The sequence below is a fragment of the Archocentrus centrarchus genome, chromosome 13, assembly GCF_007364275.1.
Source record: "Archocentrus centrarchus isolate MPI-CPG fArcCen1 chromosome 13, fArcCen1, whole genome shotgun sequence".
Lineage (NCBI taxonomy): Eukaryota > Metazoa > Chordata > Actinopteri > Cichliformes > Cichlidae > Archocentrus > Archocentrus centrarchus.
The window spans coordinates 17,457,536-17,473,571 of NC_044358.1; the positions used below are offsets into that span (position 1 = coordinate 17,457,536).

Here is a 16,036-nt window from a genome sequence, read left to right on the forward strand (position 1 = left end):
ATAACTGGTTTAATTAAATAATTATTTTTTAATTGAAAAAATGACATACTTCTGCATAAATGTAATCACATCACAAATTCAAATGGACACAAATGTTCTGTGTACAGATTAGAGTATATTAGAAAGGTGTGTGTCTCAATTATATCATATCATAGGGCTGTTGTTTTTATGAGGCTAGTTTAAATATATCCCACATACAAACCACCGCTTACATGTTCAGAACACTGCAGGGGCATTGGGTGCCACACTGCACTGTTCCAAAGTCACATCCTGACAGCTGTTCTTCTCCTTTGATGTCAGTTTATTGCGAGCTGGCTAGCAGCTCACCACAGTCCTTTGCTTTAGCTGATGTTTCTGGTGATGCATGGCTGATGCAATCCCTGCGTTCCACACATACAGTGGTATGCACTCTAAGCACTCCTGGTGAACATTTCTGTTAATTTCAGCAGAAGATGAACTTTCCAAAAGGCATAATGTCAAAGAGGAGGCAATCTCTTCAACATGTTTTGCAATTAGTGGTACAGTTGTAGAGTGAAGAACAAAGAAGCAGCTTGCAAATGGTTTAAGATTTGATCTCTAAGGCAGCTTTATAAATACTCTGCCTCTTTAATATTTGTCATAACTATCAGCAGCAGTGTGACCTTTTAAGCAGCTGCAGCAAAATGAAAAGATCTGAATCCAACAATGCACGAAAAGCCTTTTAAAAGACACCACTTTTAATGTAATTAAGAAATGGTATTTAGCAGGAATGGAGGTGGTCAAGTTAAGGTCTGGAAGACTGAAAAAGTGATAGAAGTGCTGCTAGTATAGCTAAAAAAGGAAAATAAAAACCTCTCTTTGACTGCAAAAACCCTTTAGGAAGATGTGGCAGACTCTGGACTCGTGCATTTTTCCTTCAAAATCCTGCTTACTCACCACAAAATTCAGCATCAAAGGTTTGCATATAAACCTCTAAACAAGCCTGATGCAATCTAGAAACTAATCCTGAGGACTGATTAGAATTAAAGTAGAACTTAATGGCTGCTGTGAGCAAAGGTATGTTTGGAGATAGCAGGTTGCTGAGTTGCATGAAAAGAGCAACTTTCCAACTGTTAGTACGAGGGTTGATTGATCATGCTTTTGGCTTGTCCTGCAGCCAGTGACACATGGAACATTTTCACTGATAGAGGGAAGAATGCACTCCAATAGCTAAATAATATAAAGGCAGTTTATTCTGGAAGCAATGCAGTCTGTTGCTAAAAGCTGAAGATGACAAGACTCTGGATTATACAACAGGATAATGATTCTAAATATACGCTTAAAATGCGCAATGGAATACCTCAAGAGGAGCAAGTTGAATGTTTTGCTATGGCCCTCTCAGTCTCCTGACTTAAATATAATCCAAATCCTTTGATTAGATCTCAAAAGAGCAGCGACTACTAGACAGCCAAGAATATCTCAGAATTAAAAGCCTTTTGCAGGATGAATGAAAGACACTACAAAAAGTTGATACTTGCCAGAAAGCTTTTTACTCAGCACTGACTGCTTCTCCTTTTTGTTATCCTGAAAATGTAAAAGATGGAATAAAGTAATCCTTAATCTTAAAAAAAAAAATAAATTAAAGAAATGTCATGTTTAATTTCACGTTTTACTTACTTGGTGAGCGCAGTAACAGAAATTTCAACCAGGGTTGCTCAAACCTGTCGACACCTCTGCACAAAACAATAGCACCAACTAGGCTTTATTTACTTGGGCTTAGTAAGCAGCCACTGATGGATTGAACATAACTGTTGCTCCTTTTCCCCTCATGGTTCCCTCAGGTTGCAGATTGCCCAGGAGGAGCATCGAACAGTTGAAGTGGAGAAGGTAAATCTGGAGCAGAAGCTAAGGGATGAGATAAACGCTGCTAAGCAGGAGGCCCAACGACTGAGAGAGCTGCGTGAAGGCACAGAGAACGAACTGAGTCGCCAAAAGTATGCAGAGGAAGAGCTAGAACAGGTAATGGCTGCAGTATGATCAATAACACTTCAACACATTTTGTAATTTTTAGCAGGGAAAAGGGCTGAAGTTCACAAAGGAAGAAGCAGTGAAACTGAGTGAATCGAAGAAAAGACACTTCCAAGGTGGCAGCTGCACAGTATGTTTAGGTCTATCAGATTCACACCAGATATAGTGTAAATACACCCACTCAAGTCTTTGTCCTTTGGAATTTGGCAGGAAAAGCAGAGTACAGCCCACATACGTAAGCGAAACACAGTTGCTTGGAGGATTATCGCAGCGCTCTAATTCAGACACTTCTGTCATATTGTGTTTTTCTGTTGACACATTGATAAACTGGGACTGGAATAAGTGCCATTTTCACACATGAACTGCAACCCTGAACTTCACTGTTACCATAACTTTACAGTGTGCAATTTCCAGGCTTGATTCTAATAAAATTGTCCAGAGTTCATGTGTGAATATGGCTGTGCAGCAGTGGGACACCTATATTCAGGTCTGAGGTTACATTTGAGCTTTCAATGTGTGGGATTGAGCCATATTAGTTATTTGCAGATAGTGCAACAACAAAAAAAAAAATTGTAGCAAGTTTGTGGGACTGTTCCTTATTTGTTCATCTGACACACTTGATATTTGAACCTTGCTGCAGGTGCGCATGGCGTTGAAGAAGGCAGAGAAGGAGCTGGAGTCACGGAGTAGCTGGTCGCCACCAGAGTCTCTACAGAAGTGGCTGCAGCTCACCCATGAGGTGGAAGTGCAGTACTACAACATCAAGAAGCAAAATGCTGAACGGCAGCTTCTGGTGGCCAAAGAAGGGGTAAGCATGCAAAAATTCAAAGGGGAATACAAGTATATATACGTTATACATATTATTTTACAAATGCATCTCAAACAAATAGTACATCATAAAAAACACTTTTTTATTGTTCATATTTTAGTCAAAAAAAAAAATGATAAACTTTGATATATTCTGTATGAAGTCAGCTTTTCATGTTCTTAAATACTTGGACGGTTGTTACTCTGGAGCAATATTCCATTGTATATACATGGTAAGTGTTTGATCACTTGCTTTCACAGGCAGAGAAAATAAAGAAAAAGAGGAACACTCTCTTCGGGACTTTCCATGTGGCTCACAGCTCCTCCCTGGATGATGTGGACCACAAAATATTAGCAGCAAAGTAAGTCAGAGACTGTAATTGTGCACCGTCATGTACTTTAAGGTGTTGAAAAAGAGTAAAAGTGGAGGAAAGAAGATTTCATACAGAGTCGTGATTAATCGGTCACTCTTAAGTTTTCTTTCTAATGCTCTCTTCTCATCCTTCACAGACAAGCCCTTGGCGAGGTGACCGCTGCTCTGCGGGAGAGGCTGCATCGCTGGCAGCAGATAGAGATCCTAACAGGTTTTACCATCGTCAACAACCCAGGTCTTCCATCACTGGCTTCAGCCCTCAACCTCGATCCCACTTTCATGGGAGGCAGAGCTACACCTCAGCACTTCATCCTGTCCGACGACATGGACGACCTGGACGAGGATATCGTGCCCGGAACTCTGCCATGTAAGAGTTCCTCTGAATCGCTCGGCCTTTCGGTGGGGAGTACCAAAAGAATCCCTAAACATTCCTCCAAGGCTCTGCTGGGGAAATCCAAAAATCAGCTCACATGAGAATTTGGACCTTTTTTTTTTTTTTTTAATGCCACATTTACCAGAATTTATCATTGTGGCCTCCATGGTGATGGAGGTAGTGAGGGTTAGACATGTCTGTGATGAGTACTGAATGTTACTTTACACTTGACACTATGTAAATTCACATAATTGTCTTGTTCTTTTTTACACAGTTTCAATTGAATGCCTTTATGTTAAACTGTTCTTATTTTGGTTACAAGTGTTTATTTGACTCACTAAATTAATACAAACTGAAGATTGCTATGACTTTCCTTTGGAAATTGAGACACAAAGAAAAATATACTTCTTAATGAGAACGAGTTTTTTGTGCCTACCTGTTTGCAGTGCTTGTGTCCTGATGTGTGTTTATAGATATGCCTGATCAACTTTTGGTCAAACAGATGCCACGAAAGGAAACATGTCAGATGTAGTCGCCGCGAAAATTACATTCCTGTTTAGTGGTATAATTTAATATGAGAGAGAGACGAAAGCAGCAATTACATATTGCACAATTCACATGTTTATCTAATATTTTCAGCTAAGTTCTTATTGGTTTCGAGGTTACAGTTGACTTACATGACAAAACTTGACGCGTTAGCTTGTGGGTTTGGCTAACTGGAGCTCCAATTTGCACTCAAGAATCCCTTTGCTGTACAACTGAAAGAGTCTTTAATCAGCATTAATTACACTGCCTATCTCACTCCCCTCTCTCCCTCCACTCTGGCATTTGGCTCCCACTGCTGCCTTACTGGTCCAACTACAGATGGCAGTCGACTGTTGGAACGGCGAGCTAGTGACCTGTGGTCCATTGGTTCAGACTGTCACCTCGTGTGGAAATATCCCGGTTGGCCATTTATTCATGCCCCAGTTCAGTCCTCAGTCTGACCTTCCCGACTCCCCCCCCCCCCCTGCCTAAAAGCTACAGAGTTTTCATACATTTCAGCTGTCAGTATGCTGCACATAGGCACAGCTGTAAGGGAGGGAAAACAGCTTCTCCATGCTGCATTCATCTAAAAACACCCCTGACCTTACCTTAGTTGCTTGCTTGGTAACCCCCCCTTGTACATGTTGACTCCTCCCAATGAACCCCTGTTTTTGCCCCACTTTATTTTTTGTAAGCATTTTCTGCTACTTTAAATGAGATGAATGAAATCGGATTTGATTACCTAATTAGTTCTTGTTAGAAGGAACGATGAAACGAGTATTGGGATTTTGTTGATATGCATCACTGGTCTAGAGTAAAAAAGGCTAAATTAGTGTATCATATTTTTATATTTGATGTGTAAAGACCTGAGTATCATTTCACTCATCTCCCTGTTGTTCTACATTCATTTCACATTAATGTTAATAATGCTGTTATTTTGTGCCAACAGCTCCCAGTATGATGTCTCTGCGCCAACGCCACATTGATCCCCAGCTGGCTCTGGGCTCCCAGAGGTTGGTAGAGAGTTGCCTGTTGGCGGGGCAGCAGGGCGAGGGAACCCCCTACCCTTCCAGGCCTAGGGCTACCTTCAGACATACTCGCAGCCAGTCGTTCGGTCATCTCGATTGTCTTCCTCTACCTCCCCTGTCCTCGGCTGTTTCTCACCCGTCCATAATCTGTACTTCCAGCCAAATCCCTCAGTCTTCATCATCCTTATCCTCATCTTCCTCCTGCTTACCCAGCTCTGTGGGTGGCAGTGCAGCCCCTCATTCCTCCCATGCATACCATACTTCTTTCCAGCCCATGGATCCCATTCCTGATTTCTCGTTCTCAGATGTCTCCAAAGTGCGCTCCTTGTGCAGCGACAGTTTTGGGTACCCGTCTGTCTCCATTTCACCACACACTTCGCATGTGCGTGGGTGTGTTTACACCACCTGTTGTGGTTTCACCTTAATAACACACGTAGCATAGATACTTCCTTCTGTACATTATTTTTGTTATGTTTCCATTTTATTTTGCAGTGTTTTATTAAATTTCACGGCCTTGCATCCGATAAGCCATTGCAGAATCTTTGCATTTACTCTTTTTCAACCTCTCAGTGATCCTCGTGTTCTTTGCCTGCACGACTAACAAGTGTGGAGTTCCACTATCCAGACTCTTCCCAGCGTGTCCATGGCTTTCAAGGCATAGTGTAGATAAACCCAAGCATGCAAAGCTTCTTTTTAAAAATTGTTTGGGTCTGATGTTTCGTCATCTAACTTGTGTATTTTTACTCCCCCACAGGGACCTAAATCGCTCCGACTCCGACTCCTCCTTGTCCCTCTCACAAGTTGGTGATCGGCTGTCTGCCTACAGCTCCAAAGGCCACCTGATCAAGCCCACTTCTCTCATGCATGGCCTGTCCAGCCGGGCAGATGATACCGTCTCACTGCATGCTCACACCCCCAATGGAGGGAACCGCGTTCATGAGGGAGGGCCTGCAGAGCATGTCCCTGACAGCCCCATACTCATGAAGAAGGTATACAGCCTGGGAGAGATCAACAGTCTGTCTGAGTCATCCCGCTCCCTCAGCCCGAATTCCACTGAACCTGACACTCCATCGCCGACAGGAGGCCAAATAGGAGCTGTGGGGGTCAAAGGCAGCACCCGCATCCCACAGCTGTCCTCCAAGAAGAGCCCCCTGGAGGAAGATAGCGGCTCAACAGGAGAAGACACAGATTCAGCTGCCAGCCGCAAGAAACACACCTTCAAGATCTTCAAAAAACAGAGGAAATAAGAGCTACATGAACTATGGGCTACCAACGCCCTCTGACTGTATTCCTCCATCTGGCCTGTTTGTTTGTTTTTGTTTTTTTGTTTCAAGTTTTCGGGGTTCATTAATGGTCACATGATGGCACAATTTGTTGTCATCACATCTTGTTGTAGGTTACAACACCTACTCTGAGAGACCGTGGACTGTTTTACCCAGCTTTATCTGCTTACTTGGTCAATGTTGAGTATGTGGGGAATGGGCAGATTTGTATATTGGAATGTAAAGTATTATTTATTCTGCAGGAACTCGTGCCAGTCTCAAAGGGAAATATGTCTCCCGCTGGGTTTTTCTTTCTTGTTCTACGATCTATAACATTTTGCATGTCTTCACTTTTGTTTGACGGATACTCGAATGCTCTTAGTGTTTGCTTGGTTCTTGTTGTTAACCTGCTTAGACACGTGTTTCTTTTATTACTACCTAAACACCAACAAATCCAAAGTGAATGCGCACTTCTTTTTCCTCCCACTGAGTACTTTATTTTTATTGATGGGTACGCTTTCTCTGTTTTTTTTGTTGATGTCTTGTTGGCAGAGCAAATGACACATTCAGGGGATCTTTAAGTATAAGAGACGTGTTAGGATTCTCCTGTATATTATCTTTGGCTGTAAAAACTAATGTTGTGCGTTGCTGTTTATATTATGATGCCTTCTTGGGGATAGTCTAGATAAATAAAATAAAGGATCAGGGTGTTATATTCTGAGAAAAAAAAACTTATGAGATTTAAGTGGTACATTTACAAAAAGAAAATGCAAAGAAAAAACTTGAAATAATTGTTGAGGATAAAGACTCAAACATACAAAATGAAAATTTATATTTTCATATAAAGCAGCCTCTATTATGCCTACTGTGGACGACCTAATGAAACTCATCAGATATTTTGATTTGCATGAGCTGCCTTTGTGGAATAGTTGCTCTTGCATTCCTTCCTCAGCTTGGCCATTTTCTGTTTAGCAATGGCAACGATCGGGAGAGGGGTGTAAATTTACCACTTTTTTTTTTTTCTCAGAATTTGAATCACTTCTTTCTTGTTTTTTAAACATAGAGCAGCCCCAATAAGCTGTGCTGGTATATCAGTCACAGCTACTGCATCAGAAGGCGGTAACTAAAGGACCAGCGTCGGATCTTTTGTGTTGGGTTTTGAATATTTAGGTTTCAGTGCATGTGAGAGTGAGGGATGCCTCTTTTTGCTATCATGTTCAGCTTCTTTTAAGGACTCACTGATTAAACTGGGGGTTTTATATATATATATATATATATATATATATATATATATATATATATACTCACTCACTGGACCAGGGGGCAATCCGGTGTTTGAAGATGCTGGCTAAAGATGTCAAGCTTGGATGTAGGTGTAATTTTATGATTATTAGTCAGAAATGTTACCAAAAAAAAACAAAGTACCAAAATGTTTAAAATGTTAGCAAGGAAATGCCAAGTTGTATTTATGTGTTAAATTTGAAAATTAGGATACACATTTGAGAAAATGTGTTGAGGTGCTTGCTTTCTTTGCCTGTATACCATAAGAAAATGTACAGCCGTGGTTCATTTTTTAAGACTAGCCCCTCAAAGTGGGATCCCACAGTTTCCATTTAATGTGGACTGGCCTGTGCTGCCCTGTCGTTTTTGTTCTTTTTTTTTTGTCTTTTTAGTGGACATTTAAAGCTTCCCAGCAGTTTTTCAGTGAGGATTGGGTGTTGGTAAGGGCTATAATTAAAAAGAGAATCTTTTGCTCTGTGCAAGATTGAAAATTTCAAGTAACCACTTCTGGTCTACGTTTTATGGAGGCAGAAGGTCAATCATGTAAAAGTGCCAAGTCGTGATTTCTGTCAGAGGCCTTTGTATTTGTAGTGTGTCCAAACCTTTGAGCCCCTTTTGCACAGAAGACAATAGTGCATGATGTATACAGTACTGTATATCCAGAGTTTAAATGCTGAATGTCCAAGGGTATTGTTTCTGTAACAGTATCATCAGTACCGTATGTTTACATTTGTTACAGATAATTACTATCCTCAGATAAGTACACACACAAAAAAAAAACAACAAAACCTTGTGCCAGTTTCAATGTTGATTGCTTCACTTGAGCACAAAACTATGCATCAGTAGTTGTAGGTGATTACTAAAGTAGTAGGGACGCCAGTACACTTAGGGTGCTCCTGATCAATGAACAACCAAAAAAGTGCTGCAGAAGACACAGAAGGTCTCCCCCAGCCTCATAATGTAACAGGTGGTTTGGATTTATAAGACATGTTTAAATATTTTATTTAAAAAAAAAACAACACCACTTAAAAATAAGAATTTCCTACTGGTACTTTTTTAAAGTGTCATTTGTACCTTTTTTGCACGACAGAGCTGTAAATGGGTTATGCCATCTGAATGTGTGAGTGTACGTGCGTGTGTCTGTCTGCTCCCGGTATAACGCACTGTAACGTTGATGCATGTCGACTGTCATAACGAAACCTGTATTGGGTTAAAAGAGTGGATCAGCTTAAGCTCTTGTGTCCCCACCTCTACTTTTCTCCTCGTCTTTATTTGGAGATTCTATTTATGAAAACCTACAGTATATTTGTACAGGAAAAAAAAAATCATTTTGCATCTACTGTTGTGGTCTAAACTTTGATGGCACTCCTGCATGAAAGCAATAAACTATTTTGAATGAAAGTTGAACTGCTTCTTTTAACATTTTTATTTACCTCTGTAGAATTGAAGTTTTTTTGTTTGTACCAGCACAGAGAATCTATATTCAAATGTAATTATAGATCCAGGAAATAGGTTAAAGATATTGGTTTACCTTGAGTTGTTTAGTCTCCACTGAAATGCAACCAAATCTAGAAAGCTCCACCCCAAATACCTGGTGTATATGGTAAGTGGGTGGAGCTTTGTGCTGTCAAATATTTACATAGGATACAAAGTAGCTGAGGTGGAGCAGGAGGAGATCCGGGTCTTGAGCCTCCTTGTTTCACTGCAGCTTGAATATATTGGAAAGATTCATGAAAACTCTTCCTGGACAATGGACATCCATACAGTTTACAAATATATCTGCCGGTTTTGCCTCACTGTGCAGGTAGGAGAAGGTTTGGTCTCTAATGTGCTGGTTCCTCCTGTCTTTAGCAAATGTGTGCGTGTCTTCTGTCACAGGTTATTTGGGGTTTAGACGAAGTGAAAATCCTGAATCCTCCAGAGGAGGCTCTGCCAGACCATCTTTTGGAAGTGCTCTACTCTTGTGATGAACCTGCCACAGTACAGCTGGACTGTGTTGTTTCCTTTGAAACTGGCACCATATCCACACTCCTGCTAAGACGGTGGGCTTGTGTCCCCGGTGACACTAAAATAAGGGCTGTGAAGCTGAATCTGCCAGACTGGCTGGTGTATCGAGCTGATGGGATTGTTCCAGACTCTCACTGGGTGCTGAGTTGTATCCTTCGAGCCTCAGTCAGGCACAGTGGATATGGTGATACTGTCAGAGCTCAACATGTGGCAGCTTTGGAACCTAAGCCCTACTTAAGTCGACGTGTCAAACAACATCAGCTCTGTATTGCCTGGGGCACACAAATGCTGCAGCTAACTAAACAGTTTTTCCAGAAACAGTGTGCCTTGGAACAAGGTATGGTTAGAGAAGTAAGCTCAAAACTGAGGTTAAAGTTATCCTATAAAAAAATAAAATAATTTTTAAACTTTGAAATAAAAGCAATTGACTTGTGGGCTTCCAAATTTCATTTAGAAACAGTTCATTTGCTGTCGTCAATCTATGCTTCAACTGGAGAAAGGTTTGGCATCACAAAGACACTGGATCCCCACAGGAGTGAGGTTCTGGAGTACTCGCGCATTAGAGCCATCTCCTTCCCATGGTATGATAATCAGAATAACACTGCATACAGCATATTCACTAACTGTCCATTCTGTCAGTGCAGATACTCTTTGAGGTCAGCTAAACAAGTCTTTATTGTGTTGTTTTCCAGGTGTACGTTTTCCATCTGGTTATATGTAACCGGATACTGCCAGGAAGCGCTGTGTGGCATCTTTCATCATATAGATTCCCAAAATAATTATGTCACACCTGCATTACTCCTCACGAATTCAGGTATTCTTTGTATTTTTCTCAGAAAATTCTCTTTATCACAACATTTGGACTCATATAAGACTGATCGTTATTCCATAAACACAGGCCACCTACACATCCAGATGAATGGAGAGTCCGTGGAATCCTCTGCATTTCTCTCTGCATTCAAGGTCCCTTTAAATGAGTGGTGCAATCTTATTGTGATGCTGCAGGGTAGAACAGTAAGTAGTCTCTTGTTGACAGAGGGTATTATGCACATAATCATAATAATGAAAAAAAAAATTGCTCATTGTCATTGCGTCTCAGGTGACTGTCGGTATGGTGTGCTTGGATAAGGACCAGAGAACAGTTATATCCTCTGATTATATGTAAGTCTGACAGCATGATTCAGTTATTACCCAGATGAAAAAAATACTACTGTAACACTACACACTGTTCACATTTCTTACAGGTTCAGATTTACCATCATACTTGATGACACAGAAGGATATTTTGTGATTGGAGGAGGGAAATATATTCGAGGAGTGGAAGGTTATTTTGGACCAGTGGTGTATCACCGCAACCGAATATTGCCTGGCATTATGGTACTACTGGTACTACTACTAACACTGCAGTGCTTCAGCTACCCGCTACTGATCTGTTTGCTGCATTTGAGGCTGATCATTTCTTTCTTTTCCAGTCTGACTTTTACGTTCCAGATATTATCCAGAATTCAAACCTGGCCGGGTGGCTGCAGACTTGCCACGAATTTCATCTTGAGATGAATACAAAGATCAGCGGCCATTCACTGAAGGTCAAGCAAAGGACAGAATCTGGTAATATGAGCAGTAGGGTTCTACATACACTGGATGGTGCAAAAAATAACTTTTTTTAATCTCATCTTTTTAAGGTAATGAAATTGTGAGGAATGTGTTTATGTTGCCCCCCCTCTCAGGAACGTGTTCTCATGCTTTCCATAAGTGGATGGTAAAACAGAGACTACCGTCGAATCGACAGTGTGAACCATGGGAGGCAGCTGCTCCTCACAGGAGACATGCTGCTAAACTGGCCCAGTTATTAGTTTTAAAACACGGTGAGAGATGAACTTTCATCTTTGGAATCTTCAGTACATTTTTGTTTAGCTGCAGTCGTAAAGGCTGCCGGTTTGAATTCTGTGCATCATTAGACTTTAAATTAAACATTAAAGTTCACTTTGTGACTTGCAGGAGGAAGACCAGTTAGCCTGCACGCTTTGGGCAGGGCACTGTACTCCTTATCACTTCATAAGCTGGGCAAAGCAAGCAGCGCTGAAGAGGTCAGCAGAGCATTATCGCTGCTTCTCCAAGCTGGCTGTCTAGCTGATACCCGAGCTCTGCACATGTCATCTGTGCTCTACAGTGCTGGCCTGGGAACCCAGAAAAAGCCTATTAAGGTTTATTTTATAGGGCGATTCATGAGTCATTCTTCAATTTTTGTTCAATATATTCTCACATCTCCAAATGTATGGTGCAGGCTTGGCTCCTGGGCCTCCTGGGCGCCCAGAGGGATGACCGATTGGCATTGCTGCATCTTGGCCACTTGCACCAACAGGGACTACAAGGTCAGCCGGTGGATCCAGACCTGGCCTATGCCTATTATGCAAACATTGCTCATCAGACAACTTTGGATCGTCATAATCCTTCACCACAGCAGGTCAGGAAGGGGTAGGGTTTCAGTATGGAAACATAATTAACAGTGAAGATAGACAGGAAAGTGGGGGAGTGGGGGGGAAGACACGCAGCAAAGGGCCACGGGTCGGATTTCTGTCTTCGTTAAATTTACCTTTGTTCCTTTTATATAAAAAAGGCAACAATATGATCAAGGTGGTGATTATTACAGTGCTCAAAATTGGTTCATATTTTATTTAAAAACATGCACAAAAATACTTCAGCCTTATCATTTGTCTTCTCTTTTTCCTCTCCTTTTTTAGACAACAGTTGAGCCTATTTTTCTGAACAACGATGAGATGCTGAATATTCAGACCAATGAGAACCATCATATCTTTCAGTGGCTCAAACATCAGGCCCGAAAGGGAGTAACAGAGGCTGAGGTAGTGTATTTACTGTGTCACTGAGTTTGAGATCAGGGCTCAAATAGGCTGCATCTTTTATATATATTTTTTATTTGCAAGTTTGTTTGTCTGCCATTTAAATACGATTGTTTAAAACTACATATTATGTTCCTGTTCACTAAATTAATGCTTAAATTTGAAGAACATTTAGATTTTAGTAATAATAGGACAAATGTCTTACAGCAAGCTATTGCCCGCATGCTGTTCTGGGGCCAGCAAGGAGTGACTCCAAACATCCAGGAGGCCGTGAGACACTATGAACGGGGAGCTGTCCAGTGGGAGGATCCTGTCTCTATGTATGACTATGGCATAGTACTTCTGCAGGTCAGATGTGCATTTGATATACAATATGGAACAATATGGACAGTTAGCCTAATCTAAAGGTTATTCTTTCTGACCTGTGTTAGCATTTAGCCATGTCTACTTGGAATATATGCACTTGTCTCTCTGCAGGGACATGGAGTGAAAAAGGACGTTTCAAAAGGCATCACATTTCTAAAGAAAGCAATGGACAAGGTGGCAAAATGTTAATGGCTGCTTTATGACTTATTTCAAAGTTTGCACGTCCCATTCTGGTCCTACAATAATCTGTGCTACAGGGTCACGTTCCTGCAATGAATGCCCTGGCCTGGTACTACGAGCAGTTTGAGAAGGACTACAAGCAGGCCGTGCAGCTGTGGGAGCAGGCCGATCTCCTCATGTGTCCAGAAGCTGCTTTGAATCTTGGTGTGATTTACTCACAGGGTCTATATCCGGGAAAAGCTGCCAACCAGGTTAGCGCAACTGTAAAACCATCATCATCTAATATGCATGTGTCATGGGTCCTGTAAGTGGCACATCATTTGTCTTTCCTACAGTATATGGCCTATAAATACTATCTGAAGTCTGCAGAGAGAGGAAACATCAGGGGAGGGATTCTGATTGCTGACATTTGGACCACTGGGATGCCGGGCTTTGTCAACAGACATCCATCAGATGCTGTTTTGTCAGCTACTTACTCTTTTATTTATTTTACTCCACATACAGTTTTATTTGTGTCTTAACCAGAGTGTATTCTCAACTGACTGCAGGTGGGTAAAGTGGGCAGCTGAGCACAACGGATACTTGGGCAGCATCTTACGTAAAGCTCTGGATGCCTATCTCAAGAATGACATGTAAAGTTTTTCTCTGGTCACAGTTGCCACGATCCCGATCGACCCACTCGAATGCAATTCCAGCAATTTCATATTCTGACTCCGCAGGTTCATGTCACTCTTATATTACCTGATGGCTGCTGAATCAGGCTACGCAGCTGCACAGTTTAATGTTGCTTACCTGTGCGAACAAAATTCGGTAAGTTAGCCAGCCTCAGCCTCGGTGTTTTTGTCACTTTCCTGATTATTTACTTCAGCTCTCACTCACATTTTGTGTGTCGTCAGGGAGGTTTTCTGGATCCCGTTTATGCATCAGACTGTATGTGGAGATATTACAACCTTACGATCCAAAGCCAGAATCCTAACACCTATGGTAAGTCGCCAGCTTTAAATGAAATAGAGTAGTTGCAGGCTCGTACGAGTGCTTACGACAGTTTGTTTGACCTCTAATTCTGCATTCGCTCCAGCTTTTATTAGGATGGGCGACTTGTTTTATGAGAGACGCGGTAACAGGCAGAAGAACTTGTTTTCCGCAGTGCAGATGTACACACAGGCAGCGCTAAGGAGCAATCCCCAGGTTTACCTGCTTTCATATTGATTTCTTTGCTGTGTTTTCGTATTCCTCGTGTGCATCTGAGTATGTGTTTGTAAGTCATACCTGTCATTTTCCACAGGGATGGTATAATCTTGGCCTTCTTGCTGAAGAGGGTTACAAGCTGCCACTGTCTACGCTGACTGCACTTGGCCTCTCAGAGTTATACCTGGCAGACAAAGACTTGCTTCTAGTTGCTCTGTACAAAAGGTTTGTTTGAATACTGCGTGTATTAAAAATGCATCTTACTGTTTAACATTTCATTTGTAAGACAAAAAAAATCCTTTTTTTCCCCCTCAAAAGGTGCAGAGACTCAGAAGATACAGACTCATTCTTTCCTTGCAGCCTTGCCCTCTTCAATGTATATGTACACCAAACTCAAATGCACTATAAAGCTGCTATTAAGGTGAGTCTGATATCAACACAATCTACACTCACTACTGGAAACTCTCACATATCAACTCAGTAACCAACATAAGATTTAACAGCCCAACGTTAGGCCCAATATTATGGATCAAATCAACATTAATAGTAATTTGATTTGAACTTGAATATTTTGTTCCTGTTATTTCCCACAGTTCTGCACTGCTGTTGCCGTGGTTGCAGCTCCGACAGTGCTTTTAATCGTCCTCGGCACGTTCAGGAGACGCTTCCTGTCTCTGCACTAGATCCAAGGTTGTTGTGATGATTGTCTGCAAGCAAACCGAAGGACTGCCTGGAAAGGCCAAGCTTCATAAGCACGCAAATATTTTCTGTTAGTTTACCTTCTGCTGATAGGGGACAGCTGTAAAAGAACAAAGCTGACATGAAAAAATAAATATATTTTTTGTATGTTTGTAATCTCTGTTGTTTGTTACTGTTAAAAGACTGACTTTTAATTTAAATCATGTACTGTTTCTTTGTCTCTCATTCTGATGATTACTTCATCATTTGTGAGCGAGTGACTAACAGATGTGAAGTGAAGCCTGAAGTCCACCATCATCGCTTTATAGTACAAATTATGAGATGCAGGTGTCTTAAAATTTAAGTAATCCTTTATCGTGTATTTCCACACCCAGTAACATAATGCTGCTTACAAACATGAACAGAAAACAAGCATGTCATAATGCCAGAGAATTCCTAAAAATTCATATTCCAGTAAACAGAATTTAACAAGCAGTTACTGACAGTTCTCCTCAGACCAAATTAGTACAGCTGTCTACATCTTATTAACAATGTCAGAAGAGTTTAATTCCCTTTGGTTCTGTTTTTAGGAATAATTCAGCGTTTGTTGGGGGTGATGATGGGATGAGATGTGTAGTTAATTAGTTTTCCAATCCAATCAAACTTTATTTATAGAGCATTTTAAAAAGGGTTAGTTTTAGGATATCGTTGCATCATTGCTCCTGAATTGAACATGAACTGATATTTTAAGATGACGTTCTGAGAAATAAAAATATAAAAAATCTAAAGAAAAAGTGACTCACCTAAACATCTTTACTATTATCATTTAATGAATCGAGCATAGGTTTGGTTTCCCTCTGTGGGACACTGGGAAAGTAAATGTGTGCCGGTGTCTCCAAAATAAACTTATTTTAGGCAAAGTGATTTGCCAGAGTTGACCAATAGGCGGCGCTACAGGAGTAATTATGTCAATGCGCAACAGTACTGCGCAGCCAATTAACAGCGACGTCGACGTCGGAAGCTTCACCTTAGCTGCTAAGGCTTGAGCTAATTAAGCCTTAGCAGCTGAGTTTGTATCAAAGAAGCTCGGTTAAAAAAGAAGAAGAAAAAAGGAAGAAAAGCTG

General features: G+C 41.1%; 2 protein-coding genes across 5 annotated transcripts in view; both read left to right on the plus strand.

The window, feature by feature from the left end:
* The window catches only part of LOC115790172 (stromal interaction molecule 1-like), a 29,825-nt gene extending 20,786 nt beyond the window's left edge, over positions 1-9,039 (plus strand). The window contains exons 8-14 of one of the 4 annotated variants that reach the window (XM_030743853.1): positions 1,800-1,977; positions 2,627-2,794; positions 3,055-3,155; positions 3,304-3,533; positions 4,404-4,484; positions 5,014-5,437; positions 5,847-9,039. In XM_030743853.1, coding sequence (XP_030599713.1) covers positions 1,800-1,977; positions 2,627-2,794; positions 3,055-3,155; positions 3,304-3,533; positions 4,404-4,484; positions 5,014-5,437; positions 5,847-6,339 — 1,675 coding nt within the window. In that variant the 3' untranslated portion in view covers positions 6,340-9,039. The remainder of the gene's footprint in view (positions 1-1,799; positions 1,978-2,626; positions 2,795-3,054; positions 3,156-3,303; positions 3,534-4,403; positions 4,485-5,013; positions 5,438-5,846) is intronic. The other 3 variants (XM_030743855.1, XM_030743854.1, XM_030743856.1) reach the window with 3 other exon arrangements.
* A 287-nt stretch (positions 9,040-9,326) lies between these two features.
* Positions 9,327-15,117, plus strand: LOC115790170 (protein sel-1 homolog 3). The gene is made up of 23 exons (XM_030743852.1): positions 9,327-9,439; positions 9,514-9,979; positions 10,097-10,223; positions 10,335-10,456; positions 10,541-10,656; positions 10,742-10,803; positions 10,887-11,019; positions 11,115-11,250; positions 11,370-11,507; positions 11,641-11,846; positions 11,927-12,106; positions 12,384-12,503; positions 12,708-12,848; positions 12,978-13,040; positions 13,124-13,297; positions 13,382-13,509; positions 13,595-13,678; positions 13,766-13,856; positions 13,943-14,030; positions 14,125-14,234; positions 14,332-14,459; positions 14,553-14,655; positions 14,828-15,117. The coding sequence occupies exons 1-23, from the start codon at positions 9,386-9,388 to the stop codon at positions 14,915-14,917; spliced, it is 3,060 nt and encodes a 1,019-aa protein (XP_030599712.1). The 5' UTR covers positions 9,327-9,385; the 3' UTR covers positions 14,918-15,117.
* The last annotated feature ends 919 nt before the right edge of the window (positions 15,118-16,036 follow it).